Source organism: Pieris napi, chromosome 18, assembly GCF_905475465.1.
Source record: "Pieris napi chromosome 18, ilPieNapi1.2, whole genome shotgun sequence".
In the NCBI taxonomy this organism is placed as follows: Eukaryota; Metazoa; Arthropoda; class Insecta; order Lepidoptera; family Pieridae; genus Pieris; species Pieris napi.
The window spans coordinates 5,153,125-5,170,990 of record NC_062251.1 but is presented as its reverse complement, the minus strand read 5'-3'; the positions used below and the strand labels follow the sequence as shown (position 1 = coordinate 5,170,990).

Below are 17,866 nucleotides of genomic sequence, written 5' to 3'. Positions count from 1 at the left end.
ACATTGGTTCTGTCGTTTTGAGATAAGGGTATTCAGCTATGGACATAAATAATTTTGTATTAAAAAGTCGGTTAATTTTTTCTACATTAATTAAGATAGGTCGATAGGTCCTACTGTCAGATTCAGGGCTCAAGACTGAGATTTAGAAACGATCACTACTATGATAAGGACTTATGATTGTCCGATTAAATAAAAAAATATTATTGTTATTACTTGGATACATCAAAATCCAATACTTTTTTGACGTACGGGAGTTTGAGTTATTCATGTTTCATATTTGAATCTTACCCTACGCGCTAAATAACTAGGCTTATCATGTGATACGTTTAGAGTACTTAAAGATGTCTTCTGTTCTTAGGTTATACACGATGAAAGGTTAGCTTACTAGAATTAACTTTAAGAACGTTTAAAAAGATTATAAACTTTATTAATCTAAGTTATTTTGGTGTTGATGGATTTTTACTCTATGACTTGACAAGATAAATCCTTTTACAAGTATGTCCTTCAATTGTCATTAAGTGTAAATTGTCATCTGACACTTGGTTCAAACTTTTAGTTTGAATTTCTTAAGATTTAAAATTGGAATGTTTTGTAATTTATTATAATTGCGATTTTAATTTATAATTAAAATATTTTGTTCTATATTTACTACCCAATTATCATCCTCGATGAAAGTAAAAAAAAAACAAGGAGCTAATCAAGAAATGATATCATGAATATAAGCAATAAAAGGATGAATAATATGAACGGTAAATACTTTTTAAATTTTACTTTTATAATTATTGGGAATCTCTTATCAGACATTGAGTTCGATACACAACTATTTTATACTTAATCAAAGGTTATAAATGATTTGCCTTCAGTTATTAGTTTTGTAAATACATGCTACGTGTACTAAAAATAGTTATTTACTGGTTCATTATTGTGTAAAAAATGCAGACAAAATTAATTCGATAAGTTTTTCATATTAATAAATAAAACAATGCTATTTGACAAAGGAATTTGTGCTACACCAAATCAAGAATAAAACAAAAATGTTACCAACTTTTTAGCTTTTGAAAAATTATATATATTATTATAACAACATTTCAAGATCATTAGTATGTTAAATTTCCAGATGCTCAGAGTTCAAAAAGAGTGAAACGTGAATGCAGTTATGGTGATAAATGTTATAGATTAAATCCAGCACATTTTCGAGAATTCAGCCATCCGCATTGTAAGTCTATATAACTCAGCCTGCAAGATTAGGCTTGACAAAAAACCATTATGTTCATGATATTTCTCTGGTTAAACATATAGTTTTAATAACAATTAAGTTAAATTATTTATTTACATTCACCCCTTTTATTAATAAAAAAATACAAAATAGAGACAACATTGCTTGTTATTGTGCATTGAAGAGTATCCTTGGTACTAACTCCCTTTTTTGAAGAGCTTTGTAGATTTTTTAACTGTTCTAACTTATAATATAATCTAAATGTTATAATTTTCAAGTGGAAAGCATACTAAATACCTATGAAGGAAATGGTGACTATGATATACCTCAGCAATATTCAATGCAACGGAGTCAGATTATTGAACAATTAAACATTATTGTTGAGAAGAACTTGTATATAGGAAAAATTGGAACACAATCATCTGAGTAAGGCATAATTCTTATATTAATTTTAATTGAGTATTTTAATCTAAAGATACCTAAGTCCTTATATTTAATCTTTTTAATGACTAGATGATTATTATTTTTTGCTGTAAAATACTTATCGACTTATAATCTTATCTACTTAATAACTTATCTTATTTATAAAAATGTGAAGTACTATATACACTTATAATTAATCTGCAAGTTGGTTATTTTCTGTTTTACAGATTATCCTTGGTCATAGACCTCCTCTAAAGCCTTTCACTCTTCTCTTGTCTCTGTGCTTAACGTAGCCACATAGGGCCAGCTGCACTAATTTTATCATCTTACCATCTTTGTATTTATCTTCCTCGTTTTCTATTGTTATAGCGAGGAAGCCATTCTATCGCTTTTTTCATCCATTTATCTTTGTCTTCTCTCATATGTCCTGTCCATTTCCTATTCAATCTTTTACTAGATGTAACAGCATGTCTGAACTGTCATGTCTTTTATTTCTTTTAGTTTTACTTCTTTAAATCTTACACCTAGAATACTCCTTTTGATACTATTTTGACATACTCTTAGTTTGTTAGAGTTACTCATCAGCTTATTATAGATTACTAAACCATTTTTTTATATAATTTAGAATGGCTAAGCTAAAATATTGTTCAATTTAGGCTGCTATGCAAGTGAATTATTTAATAGTGGTCAATGATGTCTTTTCACCCATTTCTCTGTATGAATATAAATGTTAGGTTTGGTTCTTGACCAAACAACTGTTGAAACAACTAAGTATATAAAATGCACTAAAATGAGGCTGATGATATATCTGAATACAATAGCTTTCTGTAGCATAATAATATATATATATAATATATATCTTATATAAATCTTATGGTCACTATTATGTTTCATGTAATAATTTTAATGTGCTTGGAAGCATAAAGATCTTGAACTAAACTACAGACTTGCATATTAAATAATAAAGAGGTGACTTCTGCAGAGTCTTTTTTAAATACAAACCAACAACATATGTTTTAAATACATAGTGATTGTAGTCTAAAACCATTTTTTTCTAGCTGGATATATTTGGCAGTAGCTAAAATAGACATCTTATGTGTCATATCTCCTTTCAGTGATAAACAATCAAGTACACGGACCAAAGATGAAACACCGAATACACAAAGTACAAATGTAACGCAAATAAAACCACAGAAAATAATGGCGATCAAAACTATTCCGCAGTGTAGTCAGGATAGTGTTAAAATTAATAGAGAAAAATCCCAGAATCAAGAACAAAAAGTTAGAGGTAAGTACAGAGTGAGACATAAAACAGATACTTTTATATATGTTCAATTATTTTATTATTACAATGTTCTCACATTTTTGAAGTTATACTTCTTTAGACGCGTTATGAAAAATTGATGAGAGTGAAATTTTACGATGCGCACGCACCGTGACACAAAATTATCAGAATGAAGTTGCCCACTAACGAATTCTTGTTAAACCAGCCAGCAATGACCATAATGACCTTTGTAGTACCTTTTAAACAAATAAAGGAGTTTTAATTATTTTTTCAAAGAAATTTAGCAATGCTTTGTAACAAAGACCTATTGTTACTTAGTTAAAGGGTTATGAAACATACCTAGTTATTAAATTGAATGAATAATATAATAAAATAATAATAATTATTAATATTAATTAATAATTGAATAATATACTAAATATTAAATATTATAAAATTATTAACGTTAAATATTTATTATTTAATATGTATTTAAAAAAATAAAGAAAGCCAAAGAAGTATAACTTCTTACGCGCGTACATAAGTGCATGCATCCTTTTTTTAATAAATTAGGATAGGACAATGATTTGGATAAATATAATCTTATTATAATTTCTCAATATTAGTTAACAGAGATGAAAAATCAATTTAATAAAAGCTAATTAATTTAATTAAGAACGAAACTGCACAAAGATTATGCTTTTCATATATCTTCTGACCTGGGTAAAGAAAATTAATCCAAAATTTAACTTTTTTGACTTATAATCAGGTTAAATATTAAATTGTTGTCTATACATACTTTTATTTATTATTATTGTTATTTTTCCTTTAGACTTTATTTTAGTTAGAGTAACGGGTTATTTTGAGTTTTTTTTTTAAATAATTTTTGCAATTCTTGTACTCTACCCTCTGTATATGTTTCTTTTTCATTGTTCCACATAAGAGTTGCCTGGAAGAAATCGCTTGTTAGCGATAAGGCCGCCTGTTGCCTTATAACTTTTGTAACATGTTTTTTTGTATTTTTGTTGTGTATGTTTGTGAACAAGGTAATAAAGCATAAATAGATAAATAAATATGTTTAACCAACAAATTAGGTTCACCTGTATGAGATTGATTTGCACGGCTAGGCAAATCACTTGGATCGATGATGTTCCATTACTTGCTTGTTGACTGTTAATTTAAATTTAGTTCCACTTTCTGCCACTCAAACTAAACCGAAAATCTTCAACTATCAATATGACAACAAACCACAACTTTGATGGTGTTTTCTAAAGTTTAATGAAAAACAAGTACAATGGAAGAGTGAAGTGACAATAATAATGAATTTACCTGTGACTCACTCAAGCAATTTAATTTATAAAGAAATCTTTTTTATTTCTGCCACATGGTCACTCTATAGTTAAAAGACTAGGCTGTCAATTGAACGGCTTATTAAGCTAGTTGGCCGCGACATATATAGTATTACTAGCTGATCCGGCAAGTTGTTTTGCCATGTATATTATTTCAAGGAAACATTTTTTAGTTCAATAAAATCTTACTACTATAATAAAAAAATAGGGGTTGATCGTAGAAGGCTGAAAATTAGGGGTTGTATGTATTTGTCTATGCATCATAAAAAAAAGTGTGTGTGTACAAAGTACACATGTCAGAAGTGAAACTTCTGTGGCAAACTAATCTTGAAGTGTTGTTCATATTTATACAAATCTAAAAGTTTAGATTCCCGATACTTAGAGGGACGGAAAAAGGAAGATATGTTAGGAATTTAATGAATTTCATTGTCATTAAAATATTAAGTGTCGAATAATAAATAATAAATAAAAACGTGACAATTTGCTACAAAATTTGTCCCATACGTCGATAAAGAACTTTCATTCCAACGCCGATAAAGAAGTTTGACTTCAAAAAGCAACATGGCGCGTAACCGAAAAATGTGACGCGTAACGAAAAAATGTTACACTAAATTTTTTTCCAACCCCGATAAAGAAGTTTCACTTCAAAAATAAAGACAAAAGAAAATTGTGTAAAAAATAAAAATAAATATTTTTGGGGTGGACATCCCTTATCACTTAGGGGTTTGAAATATAGATAGTGGCCGATTCTCAATGTTACTGAACATAAGAAAATTCACAAAAATCGGTCGAGCCGTTTCGGAGGAGCGTGGGAACGAACATTGTGACACGAGAATTTTAGATATATAGAGATATAATACTATCAATCAAAGTGTTGACAGATGTTTAATTTGGTTTTCAGATTCTGACTATAGACCAATAGTGCCACCGACTCGAAAATACTCAGAGTATTTCAAAGTGATTCCAGAGAAAAACAAAATGGCGGCGAAACATGACGCCTGCGCACCGTATTATATATTCTATACCACCATTACAGATGCAAAAGAAACACACACACAGCCGTATTCTATAAGTTTTCAAGGTAAATCAACGTGGACTATACATAATTGTTTAAAAGGCTCATCTGAAGTCACCACCACGCATGGACACTCAATACTAGAGAGCTCGCGAGTGCGTTGCCGGCCCTTTTTTTATAGAACAGGGGTTAGAGGGCAGGAGGCTCACTTGATGTTAAGAGATACCATCGCCCATGGACACTCTCAATGCCTGATGGTTCGCGAGTGCGGTGCCGGCCTTTTTTTAGAACAGGGGGCAAACGGGCAGGAGGATCTCCTGATGTTAAGTGATACCACCGCCCATGGACACAATACCAGAGGGCTCGCGAGTGCGTTGACGGCCTTTTTGTAGAACAGGGGTTAAAGGACAAGAGACTCATCTGATGTCAAGTGATACCGCCGACCATGGACACTCAATGCTAGAGGGCTCGCGAGTGCGTTGACGGCCTTTTTATAGAACAGGGGTTAAAGGACAAGAGTCTCATCTGATGTTAAGTAATACCGCCGCCCATAGACACATTGCCATAGGGCTCGCAAGTGCGTTGCCGGCTTTTTCAAGAATTGGTACACTATACGATATATTTTCCGTTACAGAAATATTGGATTTCAGTCTCGGCGAATTGAAGTGTTCGCTGCAAATAAATTTTATGGTTGATGTGAGCTGGCTTCTTGCGCAATATTATTTCGCTGGATACAGGTAAAGCTACAATATTTTTAGGTCTGGGCCTCAGATTTCATGATATGTCAATCTAATAGGCAAGTAGGTGATCATCTTCCTGTGATACACGCCGAGTCTATGGCCGATTTTCTCACGATGTTTTCCTTCACCGTTTGAGCGAATGTTAAATGAGACACAAAGTCCATTGGTGCATAGCCGGGGTTCGAATCTATGACCTCAGGGATTCGCACGCTGAAGCCACTAGGCCAATGCATATGCACCCAAAAATCCCCCCCCCCCCCCCCCACACACACACACAAAAAGTATACATTCACCATTGCAACATTCAGTATTCGGTTGTGGACGCCGTGAAAAACTTAAGAACACAAAGTATTTCCTAACAACAATTCTTAAAAGGTCGGTAACGCACTCGTGAGACCTCTGGCATGAGTGTCCGTGGGCGGCGGTATCACTTATCATCAGGTGAGACTACTACCCGTTTGCCCCCCCCCCCTTATAATAGAAAAAGTTCTGTGTTTCGGACACTAACCATATTTCCTGCTTCTTCTCTTCATAAGGTATACCACTTTTTATAAACACATTATAATCTTGTTAATTTATGTTTTTGAAGTTATACTTCTTTCGGCGCGTTAGGGAAAGATGCGAGTAAATTTTTACGATGTGCGCGCACACCGTCACAATAAACCGACACCCTAAATATCTGTTCAAACGTCGGTAAAACAGTCTGGGCCGCTAGTTGGCGCTTGCTCTGTTTTATCGACAAGTTGCATTGTCTGTCATGGCGTAGAGTTTTTCAAAGTCGTGTTTAGTTGAATATTGATTTCTATACGAGAAAACCCATTCTAATGTGATAAAAAACATAGTGTTTATTGTAAAATATCATGATTAAGTACATATTATATCGTTTCGATGGCAAGTGACCATTAAAATGGACAAAAAATGCAATTCTATTAGGGAAACACTCGAAAAGGGCTCGAAAAAAATTATTACATAAGTACACACGTTTTTTTTGAAGTTATACTTCTTTAGGCCCGTTATGAAAAATTTATGAGCGTGAAATTTTACGATGCGTGAGCACCGTGACACAAAATTAACAGAATGAAGTTGCCCACGGAAGATGCTACGGCATTGGAGATTCGAATAATAATAGAATTTATGTTACACTTAATGTAAGAGAATAATAATAAATATTTATTTATTTAATTTTTCAAATGTAAACTGAACTTTATTGACTATAATGACTCTTTTCCAGTCTTTGATTATTTAATTGTAATTAATTATTTGCATGCAATCAAAAACTATTTTTAATAATGCCAAAGAAGTATAACTTCTTACGCGCGTACATAATTACACGCCCCCTTTTTTTAATTTCCAGTGCCAAAAAGCTAACAATTCTCTATGGCGAAGAGTGCCCGGACTTGAAGACGATTAGCCAAAAGAAGCCGCACGTTGACGCCCACTATGTTACCATGGCAACGCCATTCGGTAAACACCACACGTGAGTAGGAGAGCACTCTTCGAAACATTTGTCTCTTTCTTTCAAATTGTATTTACGCTATGACAGAAAGAGAGAATACATTAAAAGCCATGTAGTTCAATAAATAAATACGCATGATACAAAAAAGGAAAGGATAAAAAAATTAAATCGATATTGTTCCACTCTTCTAAAGTACTATTTTGTCTTTTTCTTTCACATTGTGTTAACGATTTGACGGAAAGAGAGAATACATTGAGAGCCATTTAATTGAATGAAAAAATACGCACAGGCAAAACAAAAAGAGAAAGGATTATAAAAACTATATCGATCTAGTTGCACTCTTCTAAAGTACTCATTTGTCTCTTTCCATCAAATTGTGTGTACGCTATGACGGAAAGAAACATACATTGGAAGCCATATAATTGAATAAACAAATACGCATGGTACAAAGACAAAAATCATTATACTCTGATTTTCAATTTCGTAGAATTCTGACAGCTATCATTTTTTGACATGACAGAGATGGCAAACCTTTTTGGCCGGGCACATTTTTCAATTTCAATACGAGTCTGAACATCTGAGTCTATACATACATTTTATTTCTTAGTTAATGTATCCATTTTATTAAGTACGGTGCTCAACATTAAAAGTGGTGTTACGGCGAGTGATAATTACGTCCCTTTTCATCACAAACCGTAAAAACGCACAAGTTAAGATTTTATTTTATTAAAAAGGTTTACTAAACCTGGAATTAGTAGGCAGTGATGCCAGCTAAAGAATAAAATAAAGTAATTAAAGTTAATTCGATATATTGTTCGTGATATTGAAATATTAGTTTTTTTTTGTATTAGATAAAACAAAAATACGTAGCATTTTTTTATTGCCCTCAAATGGGTCAAATTTGTCCCTTTTTCGGTGGAGAATGTTTTAAGTAGCAACATTTATGAAATGTCAGAATTCTACGGAATTAAAAAAAAATGTGAGCCGTCACGGGACGCCTGGCAGATGTGAAACATCGACATTATTTTGTAAAAGTAATATGAAAAGCAGAAAGGAACACATTGTGATAGGAACTAAATATGTCATAATGATAAAATAAAATATTAAAAATGTTTTTCAGACTATTTATTGAATAAACATTTATTTTCATTAAATACAAAAATTTACGAATTTATTTCAAATCGCGACTACTTAATTCGTTTAATCAGTGACTTCGAAATACACACACCGTACACACTACTGCATATAGACATACAGTCTATATGCAGTAGTGTGTATACCACCATCATATAGCGTGGCAACGCGTCGCCACGGCATGCGTCGCCACGCCATGCGTCGCCACGCCAGAAATCGGTTTTACGTGCGGCTATAGATGTTTCACATTTTTTTTTTTTTTGGAATTTTATGACCTGGCATTTATTACAACCTTTAGGTCAACTCTTAATTTTCATAGACGTAATGTTACGCCTATGAGCACATTCCATTAAATATGTTTCACATCAAGATCAGAGTATAGAGTATTAATAAGAGCCTCATAATCTATTCGGTGCATTATCTATGATCATGACGTTTGACATGTGACATTCACGTTTAGAAAAATGATGGTGCTGTGCTACGAAGACGGTTCGTTGAGGGTGGTTGTGTCAACCGCGAACCTATATGTTGACGACTGGGAGAATAGAACGCAGGGGTATGTTTATTATGTATATTATGGAACATAAGATACAGGCATCACTTATTCCATGTCATTAAATTTGAATTTGTAGGCATCTCTCATCGGCAAAGACAAAGGGCGTAGGCCGAAAGAAAAAGCCGACCGTAAAAAACTCTCGGTACTCTTTTAAAATAACAAATCATCAAACAACACTTATTTTAAAACAAATATCGCAAATTAATTAGAAGTATCCTAACACTAGTCCCAGGCCCTGTATTTTATTTATGTTTCCCCCATTATTTTTTCCCTTGCAACACTGCGCGCTACCGCTTATCTTATATACACACCAACGCTACAATTTTTTAGGTCTGGGCCTCAAACTTCTGTATCTGTTTCATCTTTTGTCATTCTAATAGGCGAGTAGGTGATCAGCCTCCTGTGCCTGACACATGCCTTGGGGCCGTTCAAGTATTACGTAAACAGATTTTCTGCAATTTATCCCTCCCCCTCTCTTGTCAGCAAAAGCAAAACTCTCAAAATTAATAGTACATAAACGTATTAATTTTTTGTAGGAATCCTAGAAAATGCATTTCGTTTTCAATAATAGACAATGTGTGGGTAATATGTGTGAAAAAGTATATAATTACTTTTGACGTAAATACCAAATAAGAAAATCAAAGCCCCCCTCCCCTCCCCCCTATAAGGCTTACGTAATAGTTGCCCCCTTAGATTTTTTGGGTCTAAGGCAAGCCGGTTTCCTCACGATGTTTTCCTTTACCGTTCGAGCGAATGTTTAATGCGCATATAAAGTCCATTAGTGCACAGCCGGGAATCGAACCTACGACCTCAGGAATGAGAGTCCCACGGCCAACACTGCTTGATAAATAAATAATAGAATCTCTTCTATGAACAGGAGAAGAACGTATTTTCCTAGATTTAAGTACTCCTAGGGTCTCCTGTAAGATGATGTATTTGTGAAACTCCTTCTCCAGACTCTGGTTTAGTCCGCGCTGTCCAGAATTACCACCGGACGCAATGCCTCATGATGGAGACTCCCCAACGATGTTCAAGAAGACATTATTGCGATATCTCAACCATTATCATTTGCCGCAACTCGCATTTTATATGGAGAGGGTAAAGCGATGCGATTTTTCACACATCAAGTAAGTTATAATACATCTTACAAATTAATCAATAAAGCTTTTAAGCTATTGCAGAGTTATTCGCGGGCTTTGAGCGCGACGAAGAAATTCCGTAACGAAAAAATCTAACACACGATGACGTAATAGGTGCGGCCAATACGCGTTAGAGCGGGACAGAACGCATACTGCGTCTCACATCGGTCGGGCGTGAATTATTAATTTTGATATAATATATAGATATATAACTACAACGATTAAAAAAGTTTTAATAATATGTAAATTATACTTTTTGACGTTATACTTCTTTAGGCGCGTTATGAAAAATTGATGAGAGTAAAATTTTACGATGCGCGCGCACCGTGACACAAAATTAACAGAATGAAGTTGCCCATGGAAGATGCTACGGCATTGGACATAATTCAAAAACAACATTCGAATAATAATACAATTTATGTTACACTTAATGTAAGAGAATAATAATAAATATTTATTTATTTAATTTTTCAAATGTAAACTGAACTTTATTGACTATAATGACTTCTTTTCCAGTCTTTGATTATTTAATTGTAATTAATTATTTGCATGCAATCAAAAACTATATTTAATAATGCCAAAGAAGTATAACTTCTTACGCGCGTACATAAGTACACGCACCCTTTTTTCACTATCTAAATAGTATTAGACTTTTGTTTAAATTAATTAATTTAAATTTTAAGTTCAATATCAATTTTTTATTTTGATAAAAATTAAAATAATAAAGTTTTAAAATTGATGAAGCGAAAAAGACACAGACACACAAATTCATAAGATATAACTTGGGAGAAAATGAGGAAACATTATATAGTGTATAAACTTTAAATTACTTACGAATTTTAAAAAATCATAGACGTGCAAAAAACTATAAAAACATAATACACAATATAATGATCAAATACAGTAATTTAAAGTTTATCCACTGTATAATGTTTCCACATTTTCTCCCACGTTATATCTTATAAATTTGTGTGTCTGTCTCTTTTTCGTATCATCGACTTTTTAATCACATGGATGCTAAGGAAGTTTTTACTTCAAAAATATATAATCGTATAAGGGAGCGTTCAAGTATTGAATAATCAAAAATATTTTAAATTCACATTTCAGTGTCTTCTTGATTGCATCAGCCCCGGGTGCCCATTTCGATGTCGACTGGGGCATGACCCGTGTTGGGTCTCTATTGCGACAGCACTGTTGTATTCCGCCGTCTGAGAACAGCCGCTGGCCTTTATTGGCACAAGCCAGCAGCATTGGAAGCTATGGGAAGGAACCTAAGGTACATATTTTTATTAGACTAGCCAATGGGAGAGTCATAAAAGGGGGAATCGGTATATAAACTTTTTGAAGTGAAACTTCTTTAGAATCGTTGTGATTTCAAACCGGATGCAACGGAAAAAGCGACAGTAAAAAGAGACAGACACATAAATTAATAGGATTTGGCGTGGGAGAGAGTGAGATAGGAGGCATTATACAGTGTATAAACTTTAAATTAGTGTGTATTTGAACATTTTCTGAAATAAAAAAACAGATTTGATGAAAATCAAATAAGTAAGTCAAGTAAGTAGTTTAATTATAAAATTATCTTATTATAATTATTAATTATAAATTTATCAATTTTATTTACAAATCATTAGTTATAGAAACTTTTTGAAGTGAAAACTTCGTACTACACTTAATTAAAAGTTTATACACTGTATAATGCTTCCTATCTCATTTTCTCCCACGATGGATCTTGTGAATTTATTTCAAACTTTTATTATTTTAGTTTTTACCAAATTAAAGATTGATATTAAAGTTATAAATAAAAATTTAACATTAAAATATATATTTTTTTAAAGAAAAGATCCTACATTTAGATAGAGAAAAAGTCTAATTTACATATTTTAATTATAAAAACTTTGGTTTTTGAAGGTTTCACTTCTACCACGTGTGAATTGGACACATGATGATTTTTTTAATATAATAGCATTCAGTTCTGTTTGACCATAGATTTTTAACTATAAACAAAAGAGTAAGTGTTATTCAGTAGTGTTATTTTTAAGCTATTGCATAGATTTTATCCGACCGAATCAAGAAATTCCGTAACGAAAGTAAACCTAACACACAATGACGTAATATAGGTGCGGCCAATACGCGTTAGAGCGAGACAGAACGCATACATAAAAACCTTCCTCAGAATTCAAGGAATACAAAAATTACTCTAATTGATTCCACGTTTTTTGAGCATATACACACATATACATTATACATGAATTCTAAAATAAATTTTCAGTTATGGCTAACGGGAGACTTTCTTCATCAATTCACAAAAATCAAGGATCAATCCCAAATGCTGTCTTCACCAGCTGAGTTGAAGGTTATTTATCCATCTCTAGGTAAGTTATATAGCTTTTATGTCAAAATCCATCATTTAGGTTCATATTTGTGTTAATCTGACTCATATTGAATGGTTCGTTTTATTAAAACAAAAATGTATGCGTGTACTAGTGTACACACGTAAGAAGTGAAACTTCTTTATGACCTTATTTTTCGAAAAATTATAGTAATATAAGTTGCTTATAGTAGATATATGCAACTTTACAGAAATTGGTTAAAGTTAAATTAGATAAAGATTAACAAAAGGCTTTTATTATCATAGACATGAATACAAATACAATTATTTCATTTTACCTTATTACTACTAAGATTATAACAGAATTTCATTAATTGTATTACATTTTTGTTATTAATGGCTTCGAATCTCTTCGGATCAACCGCAGTAGGGACAAGAAAAAGATGGCGCGTAACCGAAAAATGTGACGGCAACTTTTTTTCCAACGGCGATAAAGAAGTTTGACTTCAAATACAGATAATGATTATATTTTACACAGAACGCTTCATAATTTTACACACGCATTCAGACACTTAGGGGCCGTTCATGTGACCTTTTAAGAAATGGTTCGCTCCTCAACTAACCCTGTCCAATGAATATCACTGAAACCTAACTGAAAAAAGATATACGATTTAAGGATCGTATTTTGCAAGCGCGTTTCAGTTTACGTATAGCGCCATCTATTGGTATGCACGTGTACTATTGTTATTTGAAGAGACCTGAATTAGTTCAAAAATGCCATGAATAAAAAAAAAAAAGAGTGCGTGTACTTATGTACGCGCGTAAGAAGTTATACTTCTTTGGCTTTCTTTATTTTTTTTTAATATAATTAATTATAATTAATATTTAACGTAAACAATTTAATAATATTTAATATTTAGTATATTATTCAATTATTAATTCATATTAATAACAATTATTATTATTAATTCAATTTAATAACTTGGTATGTTTCATAACCTTTTAACTAAGTAACAATAGGTCTTTGTGAAAAAGCATTGCTAAATTTCTTTGAAAAAATAATTAAAACTCCTTTATTTGTTTAAAAGGTAAATGTCATTATGGTCATTCAAAATTCTTGGCATAGCTGCTAACTTCACGCATATTCTATTTCTTTTTACTTGTAGATTGTCTTATTCCCATCTCGCTCGCGCACGCTATAATCACACTGACAACTTTGTGTCACGGTGCGCGCGCAATCGTAAAATTTCACTCTCATCAATTTTTCATAACGCGCCTAAAGAAGTATAACTTCAAAAACAAATGATATGTCAAATCCAATACGTCTTTGTTTCCCTAAATGTCAGTCTTTCATAGAAAACGTGAAACAGTCGCACGATGGTCTACTGGGTGGTGGATGCCTTCCATACGGCGCAAGCGCACACGCCAAACAACCTTGGCTCAACCAATTTCTTTAGTAAGTATTTCTTTCTTCTTCTTCGTTCTTCTTCTTCTTTCTTCTTCTTCTTCATCTTCTTTTTTCTTCTTCTTCTTTCCTCTTCTTCTTACTAATTCTTTGCGAATATAACAGAATCTAACTAATCCAGAGAGCAGTAGTTGGCCTAGTGGCTTCAGCGTGCGACTCTCATCCCTGAGGTCGTAGGTTCGATCCCATGCTGTGCACCAATGGACTTTATATGCGCATTTAACATTCGCTCGAACGGTGAAGGAAAACATCGTGAGGAAATCGGCTTGCCTTAGACCTAAAAAGTCGACGGCGTGTGTCAGGCACATGTGGCTGATCACCTACTTGCCTAGAAGATTTAAAAATGATCATGAAATAAAATTCAGAAATCTGTGGCCAAGACCTAAAGAGGTTGTAGCGCCATTGATTTTTTTATGAACCTGAAGTTTCTAGGTTCCGCGAAATATAAAATAACATTTAATAGAAGATTTATACTCATTATTATTTAAGGGTTGTATGAATTTTTGTATGTTGTATGATAAAACACATTATTATTATAAAAAAAGGGTGCGTGTATTTATGTAGCGCGTAAGAAGTTATACTTCTATGGCATTATTAAAAATAGTTTTTAATTGCATGCAATTAATTACAATTAAATAATCAAAGACTGGAAAAGGAGTCATTATAGTTAATAAAGTTCAGCTTACATTAGAAAAATTAAATAAATAATTATTTATTATTAGTCTCTTACATTAAGTGTTACATAAATTCTATTATTATTCGAATGTTGTTTTTAAATTATGTCCAATGCCGTAGCATCTTCTGTGGGCAACTTCATTCTGTTAATTTTGTGTCACGATGCGCGCGCGTCGTAAAATTTCACTCATCAATTTTTCATAACTCGCCTAAAGAAGTATAACTTTAAAAAGTAAAAAAAACTTTTCGATTACAGCCAATGGAAAGCAACACACACGAATCGGAATAAAGCAATGCCACACATAAAATCGTACACCCGAGTATCACCGGATAACAAAATGGCGGCCTACTACCTCCTCACATCCGGGAATATCAGTAAGGCTGCGTGGGGCTCCATAAATAAGGGGAATAAGGCATTGCGGATCATGAGTTATGAGGCCGGCGTGCTGCTGCTGCCAAGATTTGTGGTATGTATAGTTTGAGGGACTTCATAACTTCTCTTGGGAGCGTTCAAGTATTACGTAACGAATTTGGGGAGGGGGGGGGGGGTTAAAACGTTACGATGCGGGGCGGGGATTGAATTACGCGTTATTGTTAATATTATTTTCGACTTTCCAGTACTTTACACCACATAATGGTAACTTTTAGGTATAAAGAGTCACTGGGTGGTCACGAAACGTTTTACTATTGTGTACAGAAAAACGTTACGGCGCGTTACATGGGGGGGGGGTCCAAAAATTTCGTGACGTAATACTTGAACGCTCCCTTAGGGGAAAATGATGTGGGTAAGTTTTTACGATGCGCGCACCGTCACAAAAAAACGACACCCTGAAGTTAGCTATAGTCAACATTTTAGTTTTTTCGTCCACATATTTTTTGGAAATTTTAAATCAAATTTACTTCAGTTCTTTTAAGTTATAGAAAGATAGAATTTTCCTTTCTTTGTTATCCTAGAGTTACTAGAACTAAAAATTTCTATACGTAGCTACGGCTCGCTTATCTGCTACTTGGAATGGTCAAACAATATTCACAAAAAATATGTATTACCCATGGGCAAAACAAAACTACGTCAAATTTGGACGACTCATTGGTCTAGTGGTTAGTACCCCTGACTGCGAATCCATGGGTCCCGGGTTCGATCCCCGTCTGAGACGAACATCGATGTGATGAGCATTTGGTGTTGTGCTTAGGTCTTGGGTGTTTAAATATGTATTTATATGTCTATCTATCTATAATATGTATGTATATCCGTTGCCTATTACCCATAACACAAGCTTTTCACCAGCTCAGCATGGGACTAGGTCAATTGGTGTGAATTGTCTTTATAATAATAATAAAAATAAATGTTCTGTATAGGGAAGTTCTAATATAATTGATGTGTATGTGTACAATTTGTGTTATATTATATTGTATAATTGTATGCAAATATAAACATATTTATGTTATTTCAGATAAATGAAGACTTGTTCCCTCTCAGTGATAAAACGCATCGTTTAATAATACCATACGACATACCTCCCATTAAATACACGAGCGATATGTCGCCATGGGTTTCTGATTATTTACATTGATTTTTACCTTTTTCTATTTAGAGTCCGTTCAAGTGTTACGTAAGCAGATTTACTGCAATTTATCCCCACCCACCCACACACACGCACACACACACACACATACACATACACACACGCACCCACACCCACATATACACACGCCCACACACGCATACACACCCACACACACACCCTCTTGTCAGCAAAAGTAAGCAAAGCCCTCAAAAATAATAGTACATAAACGTATTAATTTTTTGTATGAATCCTCGAAAATGCATTTCGTTTTTAAGCATAGACAATGAGTGGGTAATTTGTGTAAAAAGTTAATTACTGTTGACGTAATCACCAATTAAAATCCAAGACATCCCCCCCACCCCTACCCCCTTATAGTGCTTACGTAATACTTGAACGGCCCCAATAACTGTGTTGGGGCCCACGCCTCAGGGGCAATTTAATTCTTAAGAGTCTAAGCTATGTATTAAAATTATTTGGTGTATAATATTTATTTACTGTGTTTCGTTAATAATTTCCTAGTGATATCTTCTTAGAACCTATCATTTAAATAAACAAAGAAAATTATATATTGTTGATTGGGGCATAAGAATTTTCGAAAAGTGGTACAAAAAACGGTTGAAAAACCACTGCTTTAGAGGCATTCATCCCAGAGATTCTAGCGAAACCCGGCTGTGCAAATAGATTCTAATTCTTTTAATACGCTGAAGGAGGCAGAACACCTATACACATACAGGACCTACCACCAGAAAAGAGCGTACCAATTCTCAAAAGTTCGGCAACTTGCGAGCCTTCTGGCAATGTGAGTCTATGGGCGGCATCACCAAAATGCTACGGGCACCAAGAGATATTTTGTTCTATAGATGAATGTGAAATCTCCAATAAGGGAGCGTTCAAGTATGACGTAACCCAATTTGAGGGGAGGGGGGAGTCCTTTGAAACGTTACAGTGCGTTACATGGGCGGGAGGGGGTTTTATTTAAAGAACGCGTTACGTAACATTTTTTATTTTAATAAAAAAACTGTTTCCGTTTATGTTGTACGGGGAATCCCTTTATTGTATGTTACTTTTATTTTTGCTTGAACGTGTGTGTACGTGATTTACAGAAAAACGTTATGGTGCCATTGATATACAAAAAACCCAAGATGCACACTCAACGTCTAAAAAACGTCCTCAAAAAATGAGCGCAACATTCTAAATTGTGCGCTCATTTCAAATAGTCTCGCGTCTAATAAGTGGAGTCGATGTTATTTATTGTGTTTTTTTTTATAAATAAATTTATGTACTTTTGAACTTTTTTGTGTGTAGTTTTTGACAAATATATTTACGCTATATAAAGTGTAGGTCAGGAGGTAGCCAATTTAACATTTTTTTTTTAATTTAAAGAAGAAACACCTTTCACATCCAACACCTTTGTCTTCAGTCACCGTGACCACGCACGCTGTAAAGCACCCGAAAAGTCGGATAAATTTAAAATTATGTTAAATAGTTGTAAATAAAAAAGTCATGTTCGACTCCACTCAATACCTTGTCCTACCGA

General features: G+C 33.5%; 1 protein-coding gene across 1 annotated transcript; it reads left to right on the top strand.

Moving 5' to 3' along the window:
- The first annotated feature begins 637 nt into the window (after positions 1-637).
- LOC125058790 (probable tyrosyl-DNA phosphodiesterase) lies at positions 638-16,446 on the top strand. Its single transcript, XM_047662944.1, has 14 exons — positions 638-749; positions 1,118-1,216; positions 1,495-1,642; positions 2,755-2,927; positions 5,154-5,333; positions 5,902-6,004; positions 7,362-7,484; positions 9,058-9,153; positions 10,110-10,280; positions 11,400-11,568; positions 12,565-12,667; positions 13,981-14,080; positions 15,021-15,231; positions 16,216-16,446. The coding sequence occupies exons 1-14, from the start codon at positions 713-715 to the stop codon at positions 16,333-16,335; spliced, it is 1,833 nt and encodes a 610-aa protein (XP_047518900.1). The 5' UTR covers positions 638-712; the 3' UTR covers positions 16,336-16,446.
- Positions 16,447-17,866: the final 1,420 nt, after the last annotated feature.

Coding starts and splice junctions, on each gene's coding strand:
- LOC125058790 (XM_047662944.1), top strand. CDS start 713: ATGAATATAAGCAATAAAAGGATGAATAATATGAACG. Junction 1,217..1,494: donor AGAATTCAGCCATCCGCATT/GTAAGTCTATAT, acceptor ATAATTTTCAAG/TGGAAAGCATACTAAATACC. Junction 12,668..13,980: donor GGTTATTTATCCATCTCTAG/GTAAGTTATATA, acceptor AGTCTTTCATAG/AAAACGTGAAACAGTCGCAC.